Source organism: Canis aureus, chromosome 9 (assembly GCF_053574225.1).
Source record: "Canis aureus isolate CA01 chromosome 9, VMU_Caureus_v.1.0, whole genome shotgun sequence".
NCBI classification, from domain to species: Eukaryota; Metazoa; Chordata; class Mammalia; order Carnivora; family Canidae; genus Canis; species Canis aureus.
Genome location: NC_135619.1, coordinates 29,716,455 through 29,744,197, shown reverse-complemented (window position 1 = coordinate 29,744,197; position 27,743 = coordinate 29,716,455). Strand labels below are relative to the sequence as shown.

General features: G+C 34.4%; 1 protein-coding gene across 2 annotated transcripts in view; it reads left to right on the top strand.

Annotated features, from left to right (window-relative positions):
- NEMF (nuclear export mediator factor) overlaps positions 1–27,743 on the top strand; it is a 52,235-nt gene that overhangs the window by 17,098 nt on the left and 7,394 nt on the right. Inside the window, exons 12-32 of one of the 2 annotated variants that reach the window (XM_077909218.1) lie at positions 734–811; positions 955–1,163; positions 1,650–1,841; positions 2,150–2,213; positions 4,256–4,344; positions 10,042–10,145; positions 11,544–11,606; positions 16,768–16,880; positions 18,300–18,357; positions 18,793–18,851; positions 18,938–19,058; positions 20,439–20,718; positions 21,678–21,720; positions 21,867–21,916; positions 23,522–23,675; positions 24,589–24,666; positions 25,005–25,202; positions 26,461–26,493; positions 27,316–27,416; positions 27,503–27,546; positions 27,628–27,707. In XM_077909218.1, coding sequence (XP_077765344.1) covers positions 734–811; positions 955–1,163; positions 1,650–1,841; positions 2,150–2,213; positions 4,256–4,344; positions 10,042–10,145; positions 11,544–11,606; positions 16,768–16,880; positions 18,300–18,357; positions 18,793–18,851; positions 18,938–19,058; positions 20,439–20,718; positions 21,678–21,720; positions 21,867–21,916; positions 23,522–23,675; positions 24,589–24,666; positions 25,005–25,202; positions 26,461–26,493; positions 27,316–27,416; positions 27,503–27,546; positions 27,628–27,707 — 2,211 coding nt within the window. Of the gene's footprint in view, positions 1–733; positions 812–954; positions 1,164–1,649; positions 1,842–2,149; positions 2,214–4,255; positions 4,345–10,041; positions 10,146–11,543; positions 11,607–16,767; positions 16,881–18,299; positions 18,358–18,792; positions 18,852–18,937; positions 19,059–20,438; positions 20,719–21,677; positions 21,721–21,866; positions 21,917–23,521; positions 23,676–24,588; positions 24,667–25,004; positions 25,203–26,457; positions 26,494–27,315; positions 27,417–27,502; positions 27,547–27,627; positions 27,708–27,743 lie in introns of both variants that reach the window. The other variant, XM_077909217.1, reaches the window with a different exon arrangement.

Below are 27,743 nucleotides of genomic sequence, written 5' to 3'. Positions count from 1 at the left end.
CACATGGTGGCAGCACATGAACTAGTAAACAGATATTTAGTGGGAACATTGAATTGCATGTTTTTATGTGCATCAGAATATCTATGAATTATTTTAGTGATCACTGTGCGTTCTTTTAATAGTCATCATTCTTATAATTCAGATCTTTTAAATATTACATCTAGCATTTAGTCATTAATTGATGATGCTATTACTAATGTTAGAAAATTTGCTCCAAATCAATAACCTTGAAGGTATAAATGATATATGATAAAATGCTATATAGAAGGTAAATTACCATGAGCCTTTGTGGGTTTAATTTAGAAAAAAGAGTATTCTGTAGAAATGATGCTGAGAAAATTAAAAGCAGCAATAAAATAAAAAGCTATTTTGGTAATTTATGTTAAGAATGCATTTCCCCAAAAGCACTTTTATGTGATAGGAAGACAAGGTCTTGAATTCTGCCTGCTTGAATAATGCAAGGACATTAGGGGCATATATTGCATAGGATGTAACCTGTAATCAAAATACCTTCCTGTATAGGGAATGAGAGGTAGGTAGTCGGGAGAGGTAATTTGAGAGCATGAAACACTTTGGGGTAGGACAGACCTGGGAGGCTGACTATGGGAACCTTAGCTAGTGAGGTGATAACATTGAGAGGGTTGAAGTGGAAGTGGGGTAGTGACATAAGAGAGAAAAGTTCCAAGAGGCAGGAGAAATCTAATTTTCAAAAAATCTGTTTTGCCTACAAAAGGAAAAACAAGCATTGAAGAAATTAGATAATGTCCGGAAGGATCATGAAAACCGATTAGAAGCTCTTCAACAGGCTCAGGTATTATGTTTAGCATTTTCAAATTTCAGAAATGGTAACTTTAAATATAACACTACGTGTTAACTAAGTGGAATTAAAATAAAGACTAAAAAAATGGTAACTTTAACTGGCATTATAGTAAACATTTTTGTTTATTTCTTAAGGAAATAGACAAACTTAAAGGAGAGCTCATAGAAATGAACCTACAGATAGTTGACAGAGCCATTCAGGTTGTTCGAAGTGCTTTAGCCAACCAGATAGATTGGACAGAAATCGGATTAATTGTGAAAGAAGCCCAGGCTCAAGGAGACCCTGTTGCAAATGCAATTAAAGAATTAAAACTGCAAACAAATCATGTTACAATGCTACTAAGGTAAGTTTGATTCTTAGTTAAGCAATTTATGTTTGTTTTTATTTTGTTATTTAATTGTCAACTGTATTCATTTAAAACTTTTTCTTTTTTATTTGGAAATTTATCCTCCAGATACAGGAAAAAATAATTTACATTAAATAATGCAACTGTTGATTTAATTTCTTTAAGATTTTATTTATTTAGAGAGAGAGTGCAAGCACTGGCATGAGTGCACATGGGGCAGGTGGGGGCAGAGTGGGAGAAAGAGAGAAGATCCCAAGCAGGCTCCATGCTGAGTGTGGACCCCAACATGGGCCTCGATCTCATGACCCTAAGATCATGACCTGAACCAGAAACAAGAGTTGGACACTTAACTGTGCCACCCAGGTGCCCCATAATAATGCACCTATTTAAATACAGTAAACAATCTATGATGTCACTGAGGAAAAAATTGAAAAAATGTGATGTCATTGACATTAGTGAAATACTATTGAATATTTTTAATAGAAATCCATACTTGTTATCAGAGGAGGAAGATGACGATGTTGATGGTGACATCAGTGTTGAGAAAAATGAAACCGAACTACCAAAAGGAAAAAAGAAAAAGCAAAAGAATAAACAGCTGCAGAAGCCTCAGAAAAATAGGCCATTACTTGTTGATGTTGATCTCAGCTTGTCAGCATATGCCAATGCCAAAAAGTAAGTGTTAAATTTAAGTATGAATTGTAGGTAAAATATTACCTGCAATAAACCAATTAAAATATTAAAGATAATATTTGTGTGTTTGGGTGTAATATATACATATTACATATATATGTGCTTTTGGGTGAAAACACCTTTTAAATCTTTTTGTAGTACATTATACAACTTTGTTTTCATAGAGAACATAAAATTGCATCATGCACAAAATTTGTTCCATATGATTTGAGAATCTAAAATTAGAAATAACATAAGAAAGCTAAAGAATAAAGATTTTACTTAAAATTAAGAGAAACATATTTTTTTAGATACTATGATCACAAGAGGTATGCTGCTAAGAAAACACAAAAGACTGTTGAAGCTGCTGAAAAGGTACTTAATATTTCTTAGAGTGAATGTGAATTGTTTTTCTTTGCTTTCACTTAATGGCCTTAATTATTTCTTCTGTTTAAGTGAGGTTTTCTAATTCAGATATATCTTTCAAATTTAATTTTGCTTTAAATATATGTGTGCCAGTATTTATTTTCTTCCCCAAACCTCCTTCCCAATCTTGCCTGTCTCAGTAAATAGCACCTTCCTTTTTCCCTTTGCTTGGGTTAAAAATGTTGGGCTCATCCTAGACTCTACCCTCTTAAACCATTTCCAGTCCATCATCAGCATATCATAGCTTTCCTATAGAGTATAACCAGAATCTGGCCACTACTCATTAGTTGAGGCCCCCATCATCTCTGTTTACATGGATTGTAACAGTGGCTTCTTCCTGGGTCTCTCTCCTTCTACCCTTTTCCCCCTGCAGTCTGTTCTTCATGCAGCAGCCTTAATGATCCTTTTAAATAAAAAATGAGGTTATTTCTTTCTGTTCAAAATCCAGTTGCTTCCCATCTTACTCAAGCATCTGACTCTTGGTTTTGGCTCAGGTCATGATCTCAGGGTCATGAGATCGAGCCCTGTGTTGAGAGCTCCACGCTCAGCACAGAGTCTGCTTGGGTTTCTCTCCCTCTCCTTCTGCTCCCCACCCCCACCTGCCATCTCTCACAAATAAATCTTAAAAAAAGAGAGAGTGAGTTCAAAGCCCTTCTCTTGCCCTATAAGGTCCTACATGATCCACTCCCCTCCCATCTAATCACCTGCATTCCTCTTGCTATACTCTTTCCAGCTACACTGCGATCTTAGCTGTTCCAGCAACAGGGACCTGTGGTGCCTCCTCAGGGCATTTGTGCTTTTGCTGCTCTTTCTACTGAGATTGTTCTTCCCTCAAAATTTCCATGGTTTGATCCCTCCATTCATTGGCCTATCTACTAAAATAAGACTTTACAAGAGAAGCCTTTCTTGACCACTCTTACCGAAAATAGTACTACCCTCAGGCACTCTCTTTGCTTTATTTTTCTTCTTAAAAAATACCCTTTCCAACATGTTTTTCTGTCTTCTCTCTAGAATGTAGATTGTATGAAAGTAGGATCTTTGTTTTGTTTATTGCTTTGTCCCAGCCCCTAGAATTATTTCCTGGGACATAGTAACATATAATATCTGTTAAATAAGTGACCTTTATGACTTGGGCCTCTGTCTGCCTCTCCATCCTCGTTTCTTGACATTTTTCCTTGTTGTGATCACTACTTTCTGATCAAGGTGTCCTTTTCTTTTTGCTTATAGGGCTCTTCTTCCTGTTTTTGTCTTGATAATTCCATTACCCTTCTGACTTCAGCCTAAATGTCATTTCCTCAGAAATACCTTCTTTGACCATAAAGTTATAAATTAGGTTATCTTTGTATACTCTCACAGCATCCATAGATACACTTAACATACATTTATTTGAATTAATATATTTTATATTTATATCTTCTCCTAGACCCCTTGGTGGAGTGGGGGTGAGAACTTTGTCTTGTTCACTTGTGTGTCCCAGCATCTAGTCCAGAACCTATTATGTGATAGATACTCAGTATCTGGTAAACAGATGATACTTTCTGTAATTTGTAGGTCTTAAGAAAATATTTTATGTGGTAAATCTTTGACTTAAATTATTTTAATATTTAAGGCAAAAATCTTTTCTTCATTAATTTCATGTGGGTATGGAGTATGTGTGTAATTGGTGCAATTTTGTGACATTTAAAAAATGATTTCTTGCCCTACCATTTACTTGTTACTTTATATTTTACTTTTTTAGAGAGAACGTGTACACTCCTGTGCCCACGGGGTTGGGGGAAGGTGGGGCAGAGAGAAAGGGAGAAAGAATATTAAGCAAGCTCCATGCTCAGCGTCGAGCCCAATGTGGGGCTTCATCTCACGACCCCTGAGATCATGACCTGAGCTGAAATTGAGAGTCAGATGCTTAACCAACTGAACCACCCATGTGGCCCTTCATGTTATTTAAATATGATCTTAACAAATTATTTAAAAACTTTTCTTCTTATGAATAGGCATTTAAATCAGCAGAAAAGAAAACAAAGCAAACCTTAAAAGAAGTCCAAACAGTTACCTCTATTCAGAAAGCAAGAAAAGTGTATTGGTAAGTGTTATACCTTTTAAAAATAGTTTTTAAAGATTTTATTTACTTATTTGAGAGAGAGAGCGTGAGAGACAGCATGAGCTGGGGGAGAGGCAGAGACTCCCTGATGAGCAGGGAGCTCCATGCAGTCAATGCCAGGACCCCAGGATCATGACCTGAGCTGAAGGCAGTTGCTTAACAGACTGAGCCACGCAGGAGCCCCTAGAAATAGTTTTTTGTTTTTATTAAAATTATACATGTACATTGTTTAGAAAATCCACACTTCTATAAAGCTTGTTACAAACACCAGTAGCCCTTAAATATTTTAGCCCTACTCTTATTGCCTTCTCTCCATAGAAACTATTTTTTAGCTCTTTTAGCTAATTACTTTTGGTATATACCTCCCTTTCTCTTACTAATATGTTTATATTGCTGCTGCTTAATTTTTTTATTTTATAATCTATTAATGACTTCCCACTGTGCAAGGTGAAGATTTTATTCTTTCCACTTGTGCTCCATTACACACATATATACCACTTAGCCTCTCAACAAAAGTATAGCATAATTTGTCACAGTTGATATTCAGCATTAATATTATATTAATATTTTAATTAGTTTCTTTTCCTTCCCTGCTTAGCTTTTTGTCTTCCCTAAAGGTGATAATTGTCATTTCATTTACCCTCCTCTTCCAAGTGCGTTCAGACACATTGGAATTCAATCAGTTTCATCTTGCAGAAGTCTCTCCTGAGCTTTTTGACCTACTTTGTTCTAGATCAGTTACTCTTAACATCTTAAGATCTCCTTTTATTCTTATCCCAGAAGTTCTTTTTACCCTCTCTGTGTTGGATTCTCTGTCCCTGGATCTCATACTTCCTTTTCCTTTCTCTGCTCTAGAGGCTGCATGAGAAGGTGTATATAAGATGTAAAGTTTTTGAGGTCCTCAATATATAAAAAATTATTTTTATATGTATTTTTACATTTTTTCCCTTATGCCTAATTGGCTGGCTGGGTATAGAATTCTAGTTTAAAAATCTTTTCTTCAGACTTTGAAAGTCATTGTTCATTGTATTAACTTTCAGATTTGATCTCCAAAAGTCTGATGTCATTTTGATAGTTTTTATTTTATTGAAAATTTGTTTCTGCCTTTCTCTAAACCTGTAGATCTGTGAGGATGGTTTAATCTATTATGCTGGATATTCTGTGAGTCTTTTTAATTTGGAAACCTGTAGTTCTGAGAAATTTTCTTATAAATATTTCTTAGCTCTCTGTGGATTGTGTTTTTCTTTTTGGTTTTCTTTTTTTCTTTTTCTTTTGGAAGTCTTATTTATTAAATATGAGACCCGTTGAATGGTCCTCCAGTTTTCTTGCATTTTCTGTTTTTCAGCTCTTTATGTTCTATATCCTGAGAGATTTCTTTATCTTGCAGTTCTTCCCCTGAATTTTTACATGTTTTATTCCTTGCTATCATGTTTTTAATTTTCATCTATTTTTGGTTTTTTATTAATTTCCTGTTCCACTTTCTTTATACTAAGAATAGTTTTGATGTATTAATTTTATTTAAAAGTATTCTTTTCTCGTAGGTCTTCTCTAAGGTTTTTGGGTTTTGATTCTGTTTTGTTTTATTTGTTGAGTTTGTCTTCAGTTTTTGTTTTTGTTTAATTTTTATTTATTTATGATAGTCACACAGGGAGAGAGAGAGAGGCAGAGACATAGGCGGAGGGAGAAGCAGGCTCCATGCACCGGGAGCCCGATGTGGGATTCGATCCCGGCTCTCCAGGATTGCACCCTGGGCCAAAGGCAGGCGCTAAACCGCTGCGCCACCTAGGGATCCCTGTCTTCAGTTTTTGTAAAAGACTTTTATTAATGTCTGATAATCCTGAATTGTCTGTTCTACGTTTTATTGTAGAGTATAAAATGATTATTGGAAGTTCTCTGTGGGTAGTTGGGCTTATAAAATGATGTACATGGGCCATTTTATATGGAACTATTAATGTCTTTAGCTTTTTGACTCTTCAGCTGGTCTCGTTCTTCAGGAAACATTTTTTTCCCCCTGCTTGGAAAGTGAAGACCTGGCTATAATTTTGGAAGCCCAGTGAGAATAATAGACTGGGGAGGCTTAGTATCCAGTAATTCATACATGTACTTTAATTGCCTTATTTTACATGTTACCTCTACTTATAACTGCTACTTTTCCCTTAACTTCTGGCCTTCTGTTAGGATGTGGAAGAGGGAGCAGCTTACTACTATGTTCAGAACTAAAGAGATCTAGGGAGGTAACTGCTTCTTGATCTGATTTTCGACCAGTTCTTCTGTTTTTAACCCCATCTTAAACTATTTCTAGCAGCATGTTGTGCTGCTATTTTAAGCTTTTTATGGGTTACACAGTGGAGATTGATTTGTTTCTTGGCTTTTTCCTTTGTCAGCCTAGATTTCAGCTTCTTGACTTCCTTCACTTGTCCATTGATTTTTCTATTTCTTAAAATGTTCTTGCATTTTTCTTCTTTCTTTTTCCTTTCTTTCTTTTCCTCACATTTCTGTTGAGGAGTAGGATTTTCATTCCTCATAATGTTCTTCATAGGTACTGGTCTCAATAAAACAGATTGGGAAGTGTTCCTTTATCAGTTGTTCGTGGGTATTTGACAAAATTCCACCTCTGAAGCTAACTAGTCTTGAAGTTTTCTTTATGGGCAACTTTTTCACTATACATTCAAATTCTTTAGTAGATACAAGGACAACTCAGATTGTCTAATTTTGGTTGATAGTATTTCCTAAGACTTTGTCTATTTCTAAAGTTTGGAATACTGGCATAAAGTTTTAATATTCCTCTTAACTTTTTAACACCCGTAACATCTTTAATATCCCCTCCCTTTTCATTTATGTATGTATGTATTTATTTATTTTAAAGATTTTATTTATTCATGAGAGACACGAGAGAGAGAGAGAGGCAGAAACATAGGCAGAGGGAGAAGCAGGCTCCCCACAGTGAGCCCCATGCGGGACTCAATCCCAGGACCCTGAGATCACAGCTTGAGCCAAAGACTCAACCATTGAGCCACCCAGGCTCCCCTCCCCTTTCATTTATGATAGTTGTCATTGTGCCATCTCTTTTTCTTGATGAGTCTGACCAGAGGATTTTCACTTGTGTTAATCTTTCAAGAACCAGTTTTGACTGTTGATCTCCTATGTTATGTATGTGCTCTCTATTTTATTTTCCTTTTTCTACTTTTCACCGAAATTCATTTGCATTTCCCTTTCTGATTTCTTAAGGTGGAAACTTAGTGCATTGATTTTTTTTTCTCCCAGCCTCTTTTCTTTTCTAATATGTATTTCAGGGAGTAAATTTCCTTCTAAGCCTGGCTTTAACTATATCTAAAAAGTTTTGTGGGACACCTGGGTGGCTCAGTGGTTGAACATCTACCTTCAGCTCAGGGTGTAATTCCAGGGTCTGGGATGAAGACCCACATCAGGTTCCTTGCAGGGAGCCTGTTCTCCCTCTGCCTATGTCTCTGCCTCTTTTTCTGTGACTCTCCTGAATAAATAAATAAAAATCCTTAAAAAATAAAAATAAAAAGTTTTATTATGTTGTAATTTCATTATCTTTCATGTGATTTCTTCACCTGTGTGTTATTTAGAATTGTGTTTATTAATTTCCAAACCTACGGAGCTTTTCTGGTTCCATTTTTGTCATTGATTTCTAACTTAATTTACATAATGTTCAGAGATGACATTCTGAGTTAACCTTTTAACATTTGTTATTGAAACTTCCATTATGGTCCAGCATATTTGTGGTCCACTTTATTTACAAATATTTCATATGTTGAAGAGAGTGCTGTTCTATAGTCATTGAGTGCATTTCTCTAAATATCAATTAGGTCAGATCTGTTAATCATGTTCAAATCTTTGGCATCTTTAATTTTTTTATATGATTATTTTCTCAATTACTGAGAGTTGTGTTAAGAATCACATAGTTGTAAAAAAAAAAAAAAAAAAGAATCACATAGTTGTGCATTTGTTTCTCATTTACTTCCACTAATTTTTGTCTTATTTATGAGGTGATAAAAATATAGACCTGTTATCTTTCTGTTGAATTGAGCCTTTTTATTAACTGGAATCATATGTTCTTTTAGCTTGTAATTTCTTTTTCCCTTCTATGTGAAGTATTAAAAAGTAAATCAACTTTCTTTTGGTTAGTGTTTGCATAATGTATCTTTTCCATCATTGTATTTCAATCTTTTTATATTCTTATATTTTAAAGGAGTATGTATATCATTTTCCAGTCTGACACCCTGCATTTTACATGGAGAATCGACTACATTTACATTTAACACGATTTCTGATATATTTGGGTTTAAATCTATCCATTTTACTATTTGCTTTCTATTTGTCGTATTTGTTCTTTACTCTTTTTTGCCTTTTTGCCTTTTGATTTTTTTTTCCTGTTATTTATATGCTCCTTTACTAGGATGATTACAAAAGACATCCGTATGTTTCTCATTTTCTGTCCTTGTGGCTTTGTGTCATTTTAGAAACCTCTTTACCATCAATAGGAAATTGTTAAATAAGTATAGTACATCCATTCAGTATTGAAGACTTTTTTTTAAGATTGTATTTTTAAGTTATCTCTACACCCAAAGTAAGGTTCGAACCCACAACCCTGAGATCAAGAGTCACATGCTCCACCAACTGAGCCAACCAGGTGCCCCAAGAAGACATTTTTAAGTAAAAACAAAGCAATTTTCAGAATAGTGTGTGTTGTGTCTAAAAGAAAAGGTTTAGGATAGGCATTTTATTTTAGCTTTTGTATATGTAAAGAAACTTCAGAGAGGAATACACAGAAAGCTGAGAACAATGGATTCCTGTTTAGTAGTGGTAATGGGAAGTGAAAGGGGATTCAGGATCTCTGACTATACCTTTACATAATTTTAAAAATTTCTGAACCATGTATATGTATTAATAAAAAATCAGATTAGGAAACAGGAATAATTTTGGGAGATATCAAAGAGTTTAGTTTAATGCCTATGCTTGATTTGTCATTTTTAACCAGAAGTTTTTAAATTGTATATTTCATAAATATTATCTTGATAGTCATGTGTAATATAGGAAATATTTCTGTTCATCTCTATTTTATGTCTTTTTCTAAATGTCATAGTAATATACACTCTTTAGTTTTTATCATGATGGTACATATTACTCATGAAAACCCAAATTACTTTGTCCTTGAGAAAAGTTGTAACTTTATACTTCCAAAGGTAATTTTTGCTCTATAAAAAAAAAGTGTAAAGAATATCATATATGTAAACATTCAATTGAAAACAAAATGGGGAAACTTCTTTCTTATCAATAGCCCCAAAACGTAGCCAGTACCCTGCTGAAAGAAAGCTAAACTTAGGGACCATATGACATTTTATGCTTTTGCTTTGTGTAATTCATTGTTGTATTATCCTTGAATTTAAGAAGGATCTGTATGAGCGTGAGATAAGGAGAGAACATACTTTTCTTAATCATTGAATTTAGTTACTTCTAAAGAATATCCTAGGGCAATTTGTATTACAAGAGTTCAGTAAAATTCAATTTGATGCTTTAAGAAATTAAACCATCAGTTTGTCTTAATACATGCAGGTAGAATAGCTTCACTGGGTTTATTTGTTTGCAAAAGGATGTGAATTCAGGTGACTATAAAGGAAAAGAATATTAACTTTTTTTCTTTGAATTTGGTAGGTTTGAGAAATTTCTGTGGTTCATTAGCTCAGAGAACTATCTAATAATAGGTGGACGAGATCAACAACAAAATGAAATAATTGTGAAAAGATACTTGACAACAGGTAAGTAAGATTAAAATTTTAAAGAATTTTCTTATAAGTAATTGGATCGGTTATCTCAATATGACATATGGATTTTCATCTTATACTCCTTTGACAGTTTTAATTGGTAGAAAGAGTTTCATCTTGATGGTTTATGGTTTGTTGAATTTGTGCTTTGACGCTTAATTCTCATTTTAAGTGAACAGTCCTAAAGTAGTACTGTTGAACTAATCTGTGGTATTAGACTTTTGAGTCTCTGCTACATTAACAAAATAGCTTTCAATCTTCCAAAGTCATTGTACCTAAAATTTTAAAGGCTTAATTTTTTAGTGCTGCTGAAGTTTTAAACTTTTTTTTTTTTTTTTTTTTTTTTTCACATTTAGAAATAGGACCTAAGCCCTTTGGTGTAAGACTTCTCATTTATTTTTGTTTGCTGATACCTCATTGTGGTTGAACCCTCAGTGTGGGTATCTGAAATCAATAGTCAGAGCTAATTTGAATCCGCTGAACATCCCAAACCAGGAAGGAAGCAACAGGTATCCAGTTATTACATGGTGCTCAGAGCTTGGTCTCCTGTCTTCTATAGCACTGTTTATTGTGAGCTGAGCCTTTCTTGGAGTAGTATGAGTTTTTCTCTTTTTTGAGTTTCAAACCCCATACAAACTGTCATGGCAAGCAGTGGCTGCTCATTTTACCTGTTAGGAATCATGTACTTTACTTTTCCCTTAAAAAAAGAGGAAAGATCTCACTTCTGCATTTTTTTGTTCATTAGGTTATTCTTTGGTATTACACACTTAGAATATAACTCGAAGCTCTCATTGTGGCTTACAAGCCTCTTGGCTTCTTTTCTAGCCTAATTTCTTAACAGTCTTCCCTTCTGACTGCTTCTCTTCATACATGTCAAACATCCCTGGTCCTCAGGACCTTTACATTTTCTAGGATGACTCCTCTGTTCCATGTGTCTTTCACCCTCCAGCAGAAAGGCCTAGACTGGCTTACATGGTAACTCAGCAAGTTTGAGAGAAAGAGAAGAAGCACACAGGACTATTAAGACCTAGACTGAGGGGATCCCTGGGTGGCGCAACTGGCACTTGGTCACAGCTGCTACGTTGTGGCCAAGGCAGGTCATGGTGCAGGCTCAGATTCAGTGGATGGGAAAATGACTCCACCTCTTGAAGAGAAGCTTCAGGCTCATAGAACAAAGAAGTGTGGATAACAAGGAAGAGAGGAACTGACCATTTTTGTAATCTACCATATTAGCATGGCTTTCTTATACAGAAGCCTGTAAGAGCTCTCCTAGGGGTAGAAAATGGACTTTCACTTATGCCTTCTTATACTCTTTGGATTTTGAACCCATAAAATCCATTAAAAAAAAGAAAGAAACATGGCTTAAAGCATTATTTCTCATTTGTCTTTAAGGGGACATTTATGTACATGCTGATCTTCATGGAGCTACTAGCTGTGTAATTAAGAATCCAACAGGTAATATATTTCTCTTTATTATTCAGAACTTTAATTCCTTAATTTAAAATATTTTTAGTATAAGATAAAAATTGTTAATAAAGGACAATTTATAATGATAAAAGGGTCAATTCATCAATAAGATATAACTATTATAAACATATATGCAACCAACAATAGAGCCCTAGAAGTAGCCATGAAACAAAATCTGATAGAATTGAAGGGAGAAATAGTTCAACAGTAATAATTCAAGACTTTGATACTTAACTTTTAATCATGGATAGAATAACTAGATACAAGATCAACAAGGAAATAGAAGATTCAAACAACACTGTAGATTAACTAGACCTAACACATATCACCGGTATCCTTCCCTAACAAAAATAGACTTACTCATTCTTCTCAAGTGCATCTGGTGTGTTTTCTAGGCTAGACCAGGTAATAGTTTATAAGACAAGTCTTAATAAATTTAAAGCTACTGAAATCACACAAAGTAAGCTTTCTGACCATAATGGAGTGCATTTAGAAACCACTAATAAATTTCAAAAATTAAAAAAAAAAAATCACAGATATATGGAAATGTTAAATGTTAAAGTGGCTTCTTTAACTGAAGAAGGAACTTTTCCCTGTGATAAAAATTAGATCTGTAGTCTATATCTGGAGCATTTATTAAATATCTTTGGAAGTCGCATTTGCTAAAGAGAAAAAGGATTGTGAGGGCATGCTATACATATAGTTGTATTGCGACAAATTAAATGACCTAGATGAGACAGGTTCATTCCTAGAAAGAAACAAACTACCAAAACTGACTCAAGGATAAATAGAAAATCGAAACAAACCTATAACAAGTAATGAGATTGAAAGAGTAATAATAAAAAAACAACAAATCCAAAACAAAAAACTTGCTCACAAAGAAAATTCTAGGCCCAGATAGCTTCACTGGTGAATTCTACCAAACTTTTAAAGAAGATTGAACACAAATCCTTCACAAACTCTTCCAAAAAATAGAAGAGATGGGAAAACTTCCTAATTCATTCTATAAGGCCAGTTTTACTCTAATAACAAAACCAGACAAAGACATCACAAGAATTGAAAACTATAGACCAATATTACTTATGAATAGACACAAAAATCCTCCACAAAATATTAGAAAGCCAAATCCAGCAGTATATTAAAAGGATTGTACACCATGACAAAGTGGGATTTATCCCAGGAATGCAAGGTTAGTTTAATATATGAAAATTAATCAATATAATAGAGCGCATTAATAGAGTAAAGGACAAAAATCACATGATCATCTCAACTGACGCAGAAAAGGCCTTTGGCAAAAATCCAGCATCCATTTGTGATATAGAAGGGATCTTTCTCAATTTGGTAAAGAGCATTTATGAAAAACCCACAGCTGTTATCAAACTTAATAGTGAAAGACTGAAAACTTTCCCCTTAAAGTCAGGAACAAGATTAACATGTCTGTTGTCATTTCTTTTCAACCTTTTATGGAGGTTCTAAATAGGCCGTTAGGCAATAAAAAGAAATAAAATATATCTACATTGGTAAAGAACAAGTAAAACTATCTCCATTTGCAGGTGACTTGATCTTATATATTTAAAACCTCAAGAAACCCACCAAAAATTATTAGTTAATAAACAAGTTTAGAATGTTTGGGATACAAGGTCAACATATAAAAGTCAGTTGTATTTCTTTTTTTTTTTTTAATTTATTTGAGAGAGGGAGAGTGTGCACACACATGAGTGGGAGGAGGAGCAGAGTGAGAGAATCTTCAAGCAGAGTCCCTGCTGAGTACAGAGCTGAATGGAGGGCTTGATTTCACAACCCAGGAGATTATGATCTGAGCCAGAACCAAGAGTTAGATGCTTAACCAACTGAGACACATAGGTGCCTCAAGTCAACTGTATTTCTGTACACTCACAGTGAACAGTACTAATGTAAACTAATAAAACATTCATTTATAATAGCATTAAAAAGAATAAAATACTTAAATTTACCAAAAAGAAATGTAAGACCTATACTCCAAACAAAAAACATCACTGAAAGAAATTTTAAAAGACTTAAATAAATGGAAAGACTTTTAGTATTTATGGAAGTTTTAATGTTGTTCTAATGGCAGTACTTCCCATATTAATCTATAGGTTTGATGTAATTTCTCTCAAAATTCCAGATACTTTTTTTTTTTTTTTTTTTTTGCAGAGATGGATAAGTTGATCCTAAAACTCACACAGAAATGCAAAGGACCTATGTTGACCAAATCATTTTTAAAAATGAAGAACTAAACAAAAATAAAAATTTTTAAAAATGAAGAACAAAATTATAGGACTTATACTTCCTGATTTCAAAACCTACAAAGCAATAGTGATAAAGACAGTGAAGTATTGTTATGAGGAGGGACAAATAGATCACTGAAGAGAATTGAGTTTCCTCTTTTATAGTCTGTTGACTTTGAACAAGTATATGAAAACCATTCAATGGGGATAGAATAATGTTATCAACAAATGGTGCTTGGACTACTAATATCCATGTACTAAAGAATAAAGTTAGACCCCTGCTTCACATCATTTATGAAAATTAACTCAAATGCATCAAAAACCTAAACTTAAAAACTAAAATTATAAAACTGTTAGAAGAAAATAAGGCATACATTTCATAATGAATCATGAAATCATTTCTTAGACATCAAAAGCATAAACAACCAAAGAAAAACAAGTAAATTGGACTTAACATTAAAAGCTTTTCTTCAAAGGACACTATCAAGAAAATGAAAAGACTACCCACAGAATGAGAGAAAATATTGGCAAATCATTTATCTGTTAAAAAACCAGTATCCAAAGAACTCTTAAGTCTGAACAATAGAAGGAAAAAAGACAAAAACAATTTAAAAATGACAAAGGGTTCAAATAGATGTTTCTCCAAAGATATAAGAATGGCTAATAAGCGCATGGTAAGATCTTCAGCATCATTCGTTAGGGAAATGCAAATAAAAATCACAATGAGATACAACTTCATACCCAATAGAATAGTTATAATGAAAAAATATACAAAACAAGTGTTGCTAAGAATGTAGAGATGGAACCCTTGTATACTGCTGGTAGAAATGGAAAATGATGCAGCTGCTATAGAATAAATAGAGTTTGGTGGTTCCTCAAAAAGTTGAACATAGAATTTACCATGTGACCTAGCAATTCCACTCCTAGGTTGGTTTTTGTTTTGTTTTAAGATTTTCTTTATTTATTCATGAGAGACATAGAGAGGCAAAGACACTAGCAGAGGGAGAATGGAATATCATTCAGTCTTAAAAAAGAGATGAAGTACAGATAATTGCTCTAACAAGTAAGAAGCCAGACACACATGATTTTGTTGATATGAAATTCCAAAGTAGGCAAATCCATAGAGACTGAGTATATTTGTGGTTATCAGGGGCTGGAAAAGTGGGGAATGACTATTAAAAGATACAGGATTTCTTTGAGGGATAAAAATGTTCCGGAGTTAGTGGTAATGGTTATATAGCTTTATGAATATACTAAAAACCACTGGATTATATACTTTAAATAGGTGAATTTTATGGTGTGTAAATTATATATCCCAATTAAAAGATATTTGAAATCTAACTATAGAGGGTCATCTGGGTAGCTCAGCGGTTGAGCATCATCTGCCTTCGGCTCAGGTTGTAATCCCGGGGTCTGGGATCAAGTCCTGCATCGGGCTCCTCATGGGAAGCCTGCTTCTCCCTGTGTCTTTCATGAATAAATAAATAAAATGTTTTTAAAAAAGGGAAATCTAACTGTAGGGATATATTATTAATGTGCTTTTCATTTTGACAATTTAGGTGATCTTTAGTAATTCTGGAAGTCTTCAAACTTTGAATAGATTTCTCTAAACTATTCTTTCTGGAATGAAGTTAGAGTTATTGATGTAATAAGTGAGAGGGTCTTTCTTCTCTGACTTATTCACTTAGACTATTTAGAAGCCTGCTTTGTAAATATATTATTGTTGTTGGTTTATTTTTTTTATCTAATTTTATTTTAATGCTAGTATGGCTAACATACAGTGTTATGTAGGTTTCAGGTGTACAATTAGTGATTCAACAGTTCTGTGTATTATTCAGTGCTCATTAACATAAGTGTACTCTTATCCTCTTCACCTATTTCACCCGTCCCTATACCCAACTCCCCTCTGGTAACCATGTTTGTTCTCTATAGTTAAGAGTCTGTTTTGGGTTTGTCTCCCTTTTTTCCTTTGTTCGTTTGTCTCTTAAATTCCATGTCTGAGTAAAATCATATGGTATTTGTATTTCTCTGGCTTATTTTGCTTAGCATTATATTTTCTAGATCCATCCATGTTCTTGCAAATGGCAAGATTTCACTTTTTCGTAACTGAATAATATTCCATTATGTATATACACATGACATCTTTGTCCATTCATCTATTGATGGACACTTGGGCTGCTTCCATAATTTGACTATTATAAATAATGCTACAAGAAACCTGGGGGGCATATATCCTTCTGAATTAGTGTTTTCATTTTCTTTGGGTAAATACCTAGTGGTATGATTACTAGTTCATAGGTTAGTTTTATTTTTAGTTTTTTTGAGGGACCTCCCTACTGTTTCCCACAGTAGCTGTACTAGTTTGCATTCCCACCAACAATGCGGAGGAGTTCTTTTTCTCCACATCCTCACCAACACTTATTTCTTGTGGTTTTGATTTTAGCCATTCTAACAGGTGTGAGTGGTACTTCATTGTGGTTTGGTTTACATTTCCCTGATGGTGAATGATGTTGTAAACACATTGTTAATAAAAAAAAATAGTAACTGGGCAGCCCAGGTGGTTCAGTGGTTTAGCACCGCCTTCAGCCCAGGGCCTGATCCTGGAGACCCAGGATCGAGTCCCACGTCAGGCTCCCTGCATGGAGCCTGCTTCTCCCTATGCCTGTGTCTCTGCCTCTCTCTCTCTCTCTGTTTCTCATGAATAAATAAATAAAAAATCTTTTAAAAAATAAAATTAAAAATAATAAAATTAAAAAATAGTAACTATGTAATACTGAAATTAAAATGTATCAGTGTTCAAATTGTAAGAGGATCAGATCTGTCATGCTGCATGTGATTTTCATATCTTGCTCTGTAGGAAGTCTGTACTTAGGTACTGAAGCATTGTAATGTTTTCACAGGCGAACCCATTCCCCCTCGGACCTTGACAGAAGCAGGCACAATGGCACTTTGCTACAGTGCTGCTTGGGATGCACGAGTCATCACCAGTGCTTGGTGGGTGTACCATCATCAGGTAATAAGGGCTGTCGTCCTTTTTCTTAATTTATTAAGAGCTGTTGTGTACTGGGTACCTGGGTGGCTTAGTAGGTTAAGCGTCTGACTCTTGATCTCTGCACAGATCTCAGAGTTGTGGGTTCAGGCCCCACATTGGGCTCCCAAAAAATAAGAAATAGAAGAGCTATTGTGTACAAAATTTTGAGGATATAGATGTGAACAAGGCAAAGTACCTACTTTGATTGAGCTAACATTTTGATGGTGGAGAAAAATACCTTCTGGTAACAAGCACTGTAAAATTTTTTCTTTAAAGCAGAGTAGGCAGTAGAGAGTGATAGGGGCTACTATTTTGAATGAAGTATCACAAGAGGCCTTTCTAGGAAGGTAAGATTTGAGCAGATACCTAAATGAAGAGAGCGAATAATTCATGCAGTTACACAAGATGACCTGACCAGTGTTCCAATTATGACTGGCATACTGAAAAGATCTTTCTCCTCTTCATCTTTGTTGGAATTTTCTGATCTCTCTTTAACCCTTCCTGGAAAATAGCTATATCCGGTGTTTTTTTTATTCACTTGGTTTTAGTAATTATCCTTCTTTGTGGTTAATGCTATTTTACTTGATGACAATTCACTCCACACTTCAGTCCTTTTACAAGGCCCTAAAGCTATGCAGCAAGATAAAGAATTCAATACATTATCCTCCCTTAGGTTCATTTTACATCTATTTATATGCATTATTTTCTGCTGTGCTGTGATAATGTATTTTCAGGAAATTAATATCATTTCTGAGATTATATTTTTTGCCTCAGTACTATTATAAATGTGGTTTTAATTCTTTTATTGAATAGGTTTTTTAAGAGTGAAATTAGTGTGCTTTTACTCCATCCAGTAACTATAACAAAGGTACTCTCAGATTTGGGAGTTTCACAGATAACATAAAATATTAAATATTTCACAGATAACATTAAATATTAATATTTGGCAATTATCTTATTTTGCCAAATTAGAATATATTTTTAAAAATCTACTGTCTTCTTTATTTTCTAAAATGGAAGATTATTTACTGCCCCCAAAAATAGTATCTCAGGAAAGGATTTTATTTAATAGATATAGTTTTAGAAAATATAGCTTTATGATATAAGCTTATTAAACTACCCTTCTTTTTCTCATTACATCTCAAACCAGAGGAAACGTGTGGACAAATCCTGACTCTAATCCATTGCATTTGAAAACTTTTGGTGTAGTGTATCCATTATTTCTTTTGTTACTGCCAAAGGTATACCTGCCTTTGAAAAGATATTTCAGCATTGAGAATTTCTACTAAATTACAAACTTTTTAAGAGACAGTGCTGTTTATTTGAATATGATTTGACTTTCTTAAATGAAAATAACATATTTCTTAAGACAGTAGTATAATGTGGTGTTGTATTCTTCAGGTGTCTAAAACAGCACCAACTGGAGAATATTTGACAACAGGAAGCTTCATGATAAGAGGTAACGGCTTGTTGGTAAATTATGGAGACATTACTAATATTTTCAAGAATGGAAGCTATTCTGATTTCATATATGAAATAAGGAATCTTTTGCACTTCTGTGGCAAATTTATCATTTGTCATGTCTTCTCCATATGTATTTTTCTTGATGAGAATGTTCTTTCACATACAGTTATAAGGGTAAGAATGTATAGCATGACCTTTTTTCTAAAAATAGATTATAGTCAGGGCTTGATTAACCTAAAGATGAGAGCAAATATTCATATTTTTGCTTGTTTAATTCCTGTTCCTATACATAGTGCCAAATTCTGTGAATGGGAAATGTTCCTTCATTACAGAGAAATGACAAAATAATATAACCACTGGTGTCAGATAATTTACAAGCATAAAATGGAAAAAATGAATTTTTAACATTTCTGTTTATTATCTTTTATAGGAAAAAAGAATTTCCTTCCTCCCTCATATCTAATGATGGGGTTTAGTTTCCTCTTTAAGGTATTCTTCAGCTTCTTTGTTATTTTTTTCTGATTTTCATTAGTCTTCTCTAAAGTTCCATCAGTGAAAAAGAACTATTTCCATAGGTAGACGAGTCTTGCGTTTGGAGACATCGGGGTGAACGAAAAGTCAGAGTGCAGGATGAAGACATGGAAACACTGGCAAGTTGCACAAGTGAACTCATATCGGAAGAAATGGAACAACTAGGTAGTTTACAGATTTTAATAAAGTAGCTTATAGTGTTTCCTTTTGTCTAGTTTATCTTCTAAATTTTTTAAAGATTTTTTTTATTATTTATTCATGATAGTCATAGAGAGAGGAGAGAGAGGCAGAGACACACAGGCAGAGGGAGAAGCGGGCTCCATGCCGGGAGCCTGATGTGGGACTCGATCCCGGGACTCTGGGATCGCGCCCTGGGCCAAAGCAAAGGCAGGCGCTAAACCGCTGAGCCACCCAGGGATCCCCTATCTTCTAAATTTTTAAAAGATTGTATCTACTTTGGGGTAATTGAAATTTGAAAACAACACTTGCTGTCAGTTTTACTGAATATTGTTTTCGGAAGTGTCAAATGAATTATAAAGTACTTAATTGGATCTGTAACTAATGTACTATATAAGCATATATAGTAAAACCTTGGTATTTAATGGGTCAAATGTAAATGTGTTCAGCAGAAATAGACTCAGGTTTTTACAAATCAGCATTTAATTTTAGATTTAAGAATTAGAAGTGATACAAAGATGAGTTTATAACAAGTGTAATTTCTCATATGAGAATTTTCCTTGATTTAATAATATACTTGGTTTAAGTGGAAAGGAACTGTGGTTGCTGGAATAAATTTACCCACCTACCTAAAAGAACTAGGGAAAGTATGCCCTCTATATTATTTTTACAGTTATTTTCCTGGAGGTCATTGCTTTTTAGGACTAATACTGCATTATTTCATTTATGACTACTGTTGCATTACCAGACTTTTTTTATTATTATTATTTTTACCATGTTCCCAATACTGTACAAAGTTCTCTATTTACATTATTTTTAATGGAATTCTCACAACCATTTTTGTCAGATAGTGATGGCATCTACTTTTATAGGTGAGGCAGCTAGGTATATTATTACTACTAAAAAGGGTTTCTTTTGCAAAAATGTGAATACCTTCTGTGTGCCAGTTATATTACATGTATTGTCTCGTTTCACTATACATGTGCAAGTTACAATAACAGCAGAACTTATGGAATTAATTCTCTTGTCCTCCTTTTTGGAAATACCTAACCAAGACAAGTTAAAGTTTTCATTGTAGCAGTGGTTGCAATGTCCAAGAAATTTATTGTGGTAAAGTATCTTGGAGAGCATTTATTCCAAAAAGTTTATGATACAAAAGTATCCTTTTGTCTGAGTACTCTTTGAGGATGATCAGCTATGTGTGTGTGTGTATGTGTGTGTGTGTTTCTGTGAAAGAGAGAGAGAGAGAGAGAGAGTGATCTTTTGGAGAAACAGAGTCAACAGAATGTTTTTTGGAAGTTTTCAAGATAATCATCTAGCTTTGTTAACAGTGGTATTGTTCTGACTTTCTTTTCAATACTTCTACAGATGGAGGTGACAGTAGCAGTGAGGAAGATAAAGAGGAATCACATGAAACTCCTGTGGAAGTGGAACTCATGACTCAGGTTGACCAAGAGGATATTACTATTCAGAGTGGTGGAGATGAACTAAATGATGAACTAATTCAGGAAGAAAGCTCTGAAGATGAAGGAGAATCTGAAGATGTGGTAAAAGATCAGGAACCTCTTGGTGAAATGAAGGATGAAGGGGAAGAAACATTAAATTATCCTGATACTACCATTGACTTGTCCCACCTTCAATCCCAAAGGTAATTAAAAACTATCATTTTATAGCTGGTAGTGATGGAAGAATTAATCCTTCCAAAATAATACCAAAATTGACTTTAATACTTTCACTCTCTGTAGTTCTACAGTCTTATTATCTTTTCACCATTTTATGGGAGGGGCAGGTAGATCTCTCTAAAGAAATTTCCAGGACCCACGGTAGAAAAATATAGTAAACATAAAAGTGTTAAACATAAAACATAAAAGTAAACATAAAAGTGGGGGCACTTGGGTGGCTCAGTGGTTGAGCGTCTGCCTTTGGCTCAGGTTGTGATCCTGGGGTCCCAAGATCGAGTCCCACATCAGGCTCCCTGCAGGGAACCTGCTTTTCCCTCTGCCTATGTCTCTGCCTCTCTTTGTGTGTCTCTCATGAATAAATAAATAAAATCTTTAAAAACAAACAAAAACATAAAAGTGGCCAAAGTAGGTCAAAACAGAAATAAGTACATGACTCTAAATGCCAATAATGTAAGAGAGGCAATTCCACTAAAAAAATTTAAGTGTTTTAATCTTTAAAGTCTTACCAATCACCAAGTAAACAATATCATATTTTTAAAAGCTTTATCACTGGAATAGTTAAAAATAGCTTAGGAGTCAGACCAGAATTGAGTCTTAGGGTGTCCTTGGGCAAGTCACTCTGTGTCTGAGCTTCAGTTTCTTTCTCTGTGAAAATGGAATGTTAACCCCCTTCATAGGGTTTTGGTGAAGATTATACATATATAAAGCACCTGGCAGTGTCTGGCACATAGGTGTTTAGTACATGTCCACTATTTAAGGATCTGTTTAAAAGTATGAGGTGAGCAATATGATTTTTAAAGATTTTATCAGTATTTGAAAATTTGTAGATTGCCAATTAAGTAATTAAGGATATGTTATGGCAATGTGGACTTTGTAAATGAGTCCCTTTTACAGGCTAGTAGATGTCTCTTTCTGTTTTTCATAGGTCCCTCCAGAAATTGGCTTCAAAAGAGGAATCTTCTAATATGGTAAGCTATTTTCAAAGTTTTGTGAAGAACATCATGTCTTTCTCAATGAATCATTTTCTGCTTTTAATTTTACTTTCTGAAAAATTAATAGTAGTGATGTTATTGTTTGTATTTGCTTGTGTTTTTTTTTGTTTTAATTTTAATAGAGTGACAGTAAATTACAGAGCCGGAGACATTTGTCGGCCAAGGAAAGAAGGTAAACATATTTGTGTTATCTAACTGGAAAGCATGTAAATTTTTTTTTTGTTTTGTTTTTTTTTTTTTGGTTAGTGATGATTCAGTTATGACAGATGACTTGGCTGTTCTAAAGACCTCCCTTATTAAAATTACTAATATTTAGCATAAATCTTGTTTAGTTCTTAAAATTCAACTCTAATAGGTTTTTCTGTTTTAGGACCCTAGTCTGTCACTACAGTCAATGAGATAGGTCAAGTAACATGAGACAGACCATTTGTTAGATAAATAAGTGCATTAGGGATTGCAGTACATTAAGTAGGCTGGTTCTAGGATAATATTGGCAGGAATAAACAGAATACTTGAAAAAAAATAGGAGAATACTTTTTACTATAACATAGCAGGCCTCAGGAGGCAAACATAAAGGCAGAAGCCGAAGGAAAGGGACAAGTGAGACAACCAGTAAAGGATAAAATAGGCTATAAAGCTAGTAAAGGAGTCTAGGAAGAAACTCTAGAGTGGAATGGACAATAAACCCTTTTATTTGAGAAAGATCGTCATTAAACATTTTCAGCAAACTCTCTAAGGACATGGCACTGTGCTAGATACTGAATATACAAAGATGTAAGATACAATAAAGTCTGTGCTTTTTAAAGGAGTTTTTGAGTCCTGGATTTAGGAAAGAGCCAAACAGAAGGAATACAGTAGTTCAGGAGTAAGAAATTGCTGTGATTTCAGGTGTTTTGAGAAATACCATCAGAAGTATACTTTATAGATCTATTAGGACTTAGGTCAATGAAGATAAGGTCAAAGGTTCCAAGGAGAATTAGCATGAACAAAGCAGGGCAGGGATTTGGAAGTAATATGCATAGTGTTTGGGGGAAATGAAAAGTAGAATGAGGTGAAAGGAACAAAAAGTTCATGTTCGTGAACTGGTAAATGTTAAGATTGGGAAAGTGAACTTGGACCAAAAGTGGAGAAGTGATTAGAATGATAAGCTAAGTATTTTAGGACTTTATCCTGAAAGTGATGTGAGGAGCACTTTTAGAAGAATTTTAAATGGGAACCTAAGATAGGTAAACAATTAAGGAAGATAAATCTAGATGTTCATGTAGAACAGTTTCTGGGGAAATACAGGAGGAAGGTCTGGGTAATAAGTGATGAGGACCAGGGCTAGGGCAGTGGCACTGAGAATAGAAGAGACTGCACATAAAATATACCACCCACCATAATAGGGTTTCCCCCTCCTCCTTAATCTGTGTATCTTTATCCATTTATTTATTCAGCTAACCTCTCAACATTTTATTGAATACCTAAGATCTGCCAAGGCCATGCTGATACAAAGACTACAAATCCCAGTGCCTGGCCATCAAGGTGTCGAGGCTACTGAGTAAGGATAAGTCAGGTGTTGACAGAATGTTAAGCCTGGATGACAGAAAAAATGATAAATCCATGTGAGAAGAGTTTGCAGCTTTTACCTATATGCTGATTTGTGCTTTTACACTGTAGCCTGGTGATTATGAAGTTAAGCAGAAGCCATGATCTTTTACATATTGTACATGTTCCCCTTATCATGTAATATTTTAGGGCACTAAGAATTAGATGTTCCCATTTCATTTCTATTTAGGGAAATGAAGAAGAAAAAGCTTCCAAGTGACTCAGGGGATTTAGAAGTGATAGAGGGAAAGGACAAAGAAAAAGAAAATACTCTACACATTGATACTCATCAGAACACAAGCAAAAGTATCCCAGCTGTGCAGCCAATGAAACGAGGACAAAAGGTAATAAAACTTCAAGGTGAACTGTTAAGTTAGTACTCTTTAGTTCACAAATGAAGCTGTGAGGTTCTTAATTTTTTAAAGTGAAACAAAAGATGTAGACAAAAAAATAATCCTATGTGGAACATAGAGATCAGTGTTGTGTCCCTTTAAGATCATCTAGATAGAAGCTCTCATTTTACATAGAAGAGGAATTAGAAGTATAGATTTTTAGAAGTCTGAATTATCAGTCATTTATAGTTAGGAGTTCTTGTGTCCTGTTTAAAGAAATCTTCAAGTTTATAAATTCGTTACCTGGGCCCCAGCTAAGATTAATAAAGACAAAAATCTTTGGAGGTGAGGCCTAGAGGTCTATAGTTTTAAAAATTACTAGGTAATTTGGATGTGTAGCTCACCAGTTTAGTTGACAAAATGCAAAGTCTTAAAAGCCTTTGTCCAGCTTAGCTTTTGCTGTCTTGTTTCCTGTTTTTCCTCTATATATAGATCCTGACTTCAACCAAACACAGGGACTTGCTGTTACTATGCTGTCCTGTCTTTACCTTACAATCCTGTTTTTCCTATATTCCCTGATAGTATAAAATTTACTTATTTTAAGACTTTCAAGTTGTACTTTATTTCTTCCCCACAGTTCTTGCTTAAGCTGAATGAAATCTCTGCATTATCTTCGAAATGTTTGCATTTAGAGTATGTTACGTTAATTTATCCTTATTCTTACAGGTGTCTTCTTTTTCTAAATTGGTATTTAGAATTTGGTAGATTCTTTGAGGCTGAGGATTATGGTTTATTCATCATTTTAGTTTCCATATTGTTTATTATAATGGTACCATCTCAGTAAGCATAGAAGTACTTTTTCTTTACAAACGTTTGTTGCTTTTAACTGCTGATTTTTTCCAATGAAAATCTTTTGATTTTGTAGAGTAAGATGAAAAAAATGAAGGAAAAATATAAAGACCAAGATGAAGAAGAACGCGAACTCATCATGAAATTGCTAGGGGTAAGCAACATCTAAAAAAATCTTTTGCTTTTTTTTTTTTTTTTTTAAGATTTTTTTCATTTATTCACGAGAGAGACATAGAGAGAGGCAGAGACACAGGCAGAGGGAGAAGCAGGCTCCATGCAGGGAGCCTCAAGTGGGACTGATCCCAGAACTCCAGGATCACACCCTGGGCTGAAGGCAGGTGCCAAACCACTGAACCACCCAGGGATCCCCTTCTTTTGCTTTTTGAGGGGCATCCAGACTATTGTCTATTATATGCTAGGATTTAATACATTTTTGTTAAAATATTGACAATATTGGACATGTTGACATCATTTTACCTTTATGAATTAAAGTCTGCAGGTTCAAACAAAGAAGAAAAAGGGAAGAAGGGGAAGAAAGGAAAAACAAAGGATGAACCTGTGAAGAAACAGCCCCAGAAACCTAGAGGTGGACCAAGGGCTTCAGACAGCATAAAGAAAGAAACTCCTTCCCTTGAGGTTGTAACTCATGAGTTACAAGACTTGGCTGTAGATGATCCACACGATGACAAGGTAGGGCTACCACACATATGTATGTAGGCTTTTGTTTCATTAATTAGGGTTCCCAAGACATGAGGCTTACAGTGCTAAAAGCAGGACAAGTGGTAACCTTATTGTTAATGGAAGGTCATCTTAGAAATACAACCTAAAAGACTAAATTTCCAGGATAGAAGTGTAAAAATGGCTGTGTTCATAGATGGTAAGTTTTTTACAAGCCTTTAGAAAATAATTTTATGGAGAGGTTTTATTTGATTCTAGTGGGAACTTAGTTATAAGACAATTCAGATTGTCTTAAAAATGAGTAGAAAGTAAATTTGCACTTCTCTAGAGTTTTCTATAGGAATATGTGCCTGTATTATGTTATATAAGGGCCTATTCAGTTCAAGTGCCCTTGTTGAAAAACCAGCGAGAAGTTAGCATTTATCCAGTTAAGATAGTTGCCTAATTATTGTATCAACTGAATACAACAAACACAGCTCTTAGTATATCATCTTGAAATCCAGAGGATTTATTCATAAAATTGGAAAAAAATTGGCCTTACCTGTATTTGTATTTATAGCAGTTAAAGCTTTGGTTAGAATCCGGTGCTGGCAGAGATACAGGCAGAGAGAAAAGCAGGCCCCATGCAGGGAGCCCAATGTGGGACTCGATCCAGGACTCCAGGATCACACCCTGAGCCAAAGGCAGATGCTCAACCCCTGAGCCATCCAGGCATCCCTGATCCTCAAATTTTTATACTATTCTCATATCTGTGATTTATTCTATAAATAGACTCAGATATTGAGGTGTTATGAATCATACATTAAAAATCTATTTAGAGATAATCTAAGAAGAGCAAACAAAAGTAAACTTACCTTAATATGTGAAAAATTTATCCTAGAACTATTGAACAGAGACTAAAAAATAAAAGTTCTATTTACCAGGATTCTCCACTTTCCTTTGGCAAACATATCAAATTTAGCTGTCATTTTAAATTATCATTTTACATTGAAAATCGCTGTTTTAATTTCCCTATTTTAGCATGTATACCATATGAAAGCTTTAGTTTTTAAACTTCAAATAAGTGCTTTTTCTCTTTGAATGGCATTATTCTCTCAAGTAGTAGATGCACAAATTAATTCAGAGTTTTGGGACACTGAAGAACACAGTTTTAGGGTCCATAACCTGTTGGTTAGATGTGATAGTCTTATTTTTTTTCTCCTCATAGTTTTTAATCATGTGGAATTTCAATTTATGTTATAGCTGACTTTTAAATTTTTGTTTCAAGCAGGAAGAGCAAGATCTGGATCAACAGGGTAATGAGGTATGATTTTGTGCTGGGGGTCCCTACTATGACACTGACTACAGTCTAGGTCTCAGAATATTTGATATACAATTTCTAACTACCTAAGACTTCTAAAACAAGATTACAGGCTCTGGAGTCCAACATTCTCGGTTTGAATCCCAACTTTGCTACATCTAACTGCAACCCTGAAGCATTATTTTTTGTGCTTCTGTTTCCTCATTGAGGAGTGAGGATGATTGGACCCTACCAGGAGAGTGTTGTTTTGAGAATGTACATAAAGCATTTAGAAAAGTCCATGGCACATAGTAAACACTACTTCAGCACCAAGCATCTTGTCTGAGTTGTATTCATGTTGCTAAGCTAATCTTGTAGGCAGCCCACCGAAGGGCAACTGTAAGAAGATACTTCCTTAAGAATAGGCAGATGTCTAGGGGAGGAGAGGCCTAGAAAATCCCCCTCATTGAGAACTGCTGGTCTAGCCAAAGTATCAGTCCCATTTCCAGGCAATGGAAATGTATTTGTGGTCATTATTGTACACCATTTTAATCCATAGTAGTTTTCTGCAATGAGAAATATCCATTTTTTTTCTCCCTTTTCTTAAATGTATTTACAAAGATCATTTTTGAAAATCATTTTTATTTCTCATTATGCTGTACAAAATTATAGCAGTAAGGAATATAAACACCATTGGTCTTAAACTCTTTAGAGCTATAAATATAAAGCAGAGCTGAAAACTATATAGGTCTATCAGAAAAAGATAAAAATATGTTGAGATATTAGATTTTTCCTTTTTTAGGACTGGTATGAATTTTCTGATTGTTTTTGTTTTCCCTTTTTTAGGAAAATCTCTTTGACTCTTTGACAGGGCAGCCACATCCTGAAGATGTATTACTGTTTGCCATTCCAATATGTGCCCCTTACACCACCATGACAAACTATAAGTAAGTCATCTATAGTTTACAAAACCATTCATAAGTCACTATTGTGTCAAGTTTTGTTCAGTAACACATGCAATTCCTCTTTAAAGATACAAAGTGAAACTTACTCCTGGAGTTCAGAAAAAGGGAAAAGGTATTTAAAATTCTTCTGAATTATGATTTTGAACATTTTTTTTACTGGACAGAAGTAGATTCTTCTATTTTCTATTTACAGCTGCAAAAACAGCTTTGAATAGTTTCATGCATTCCAAAGAAGCAACAGCAAGAGAAAAAGACTTATTTCGCAGTGTAAAGGTAAAGTATTTCTCTGGAAGTCTGTAGATCGGTGGT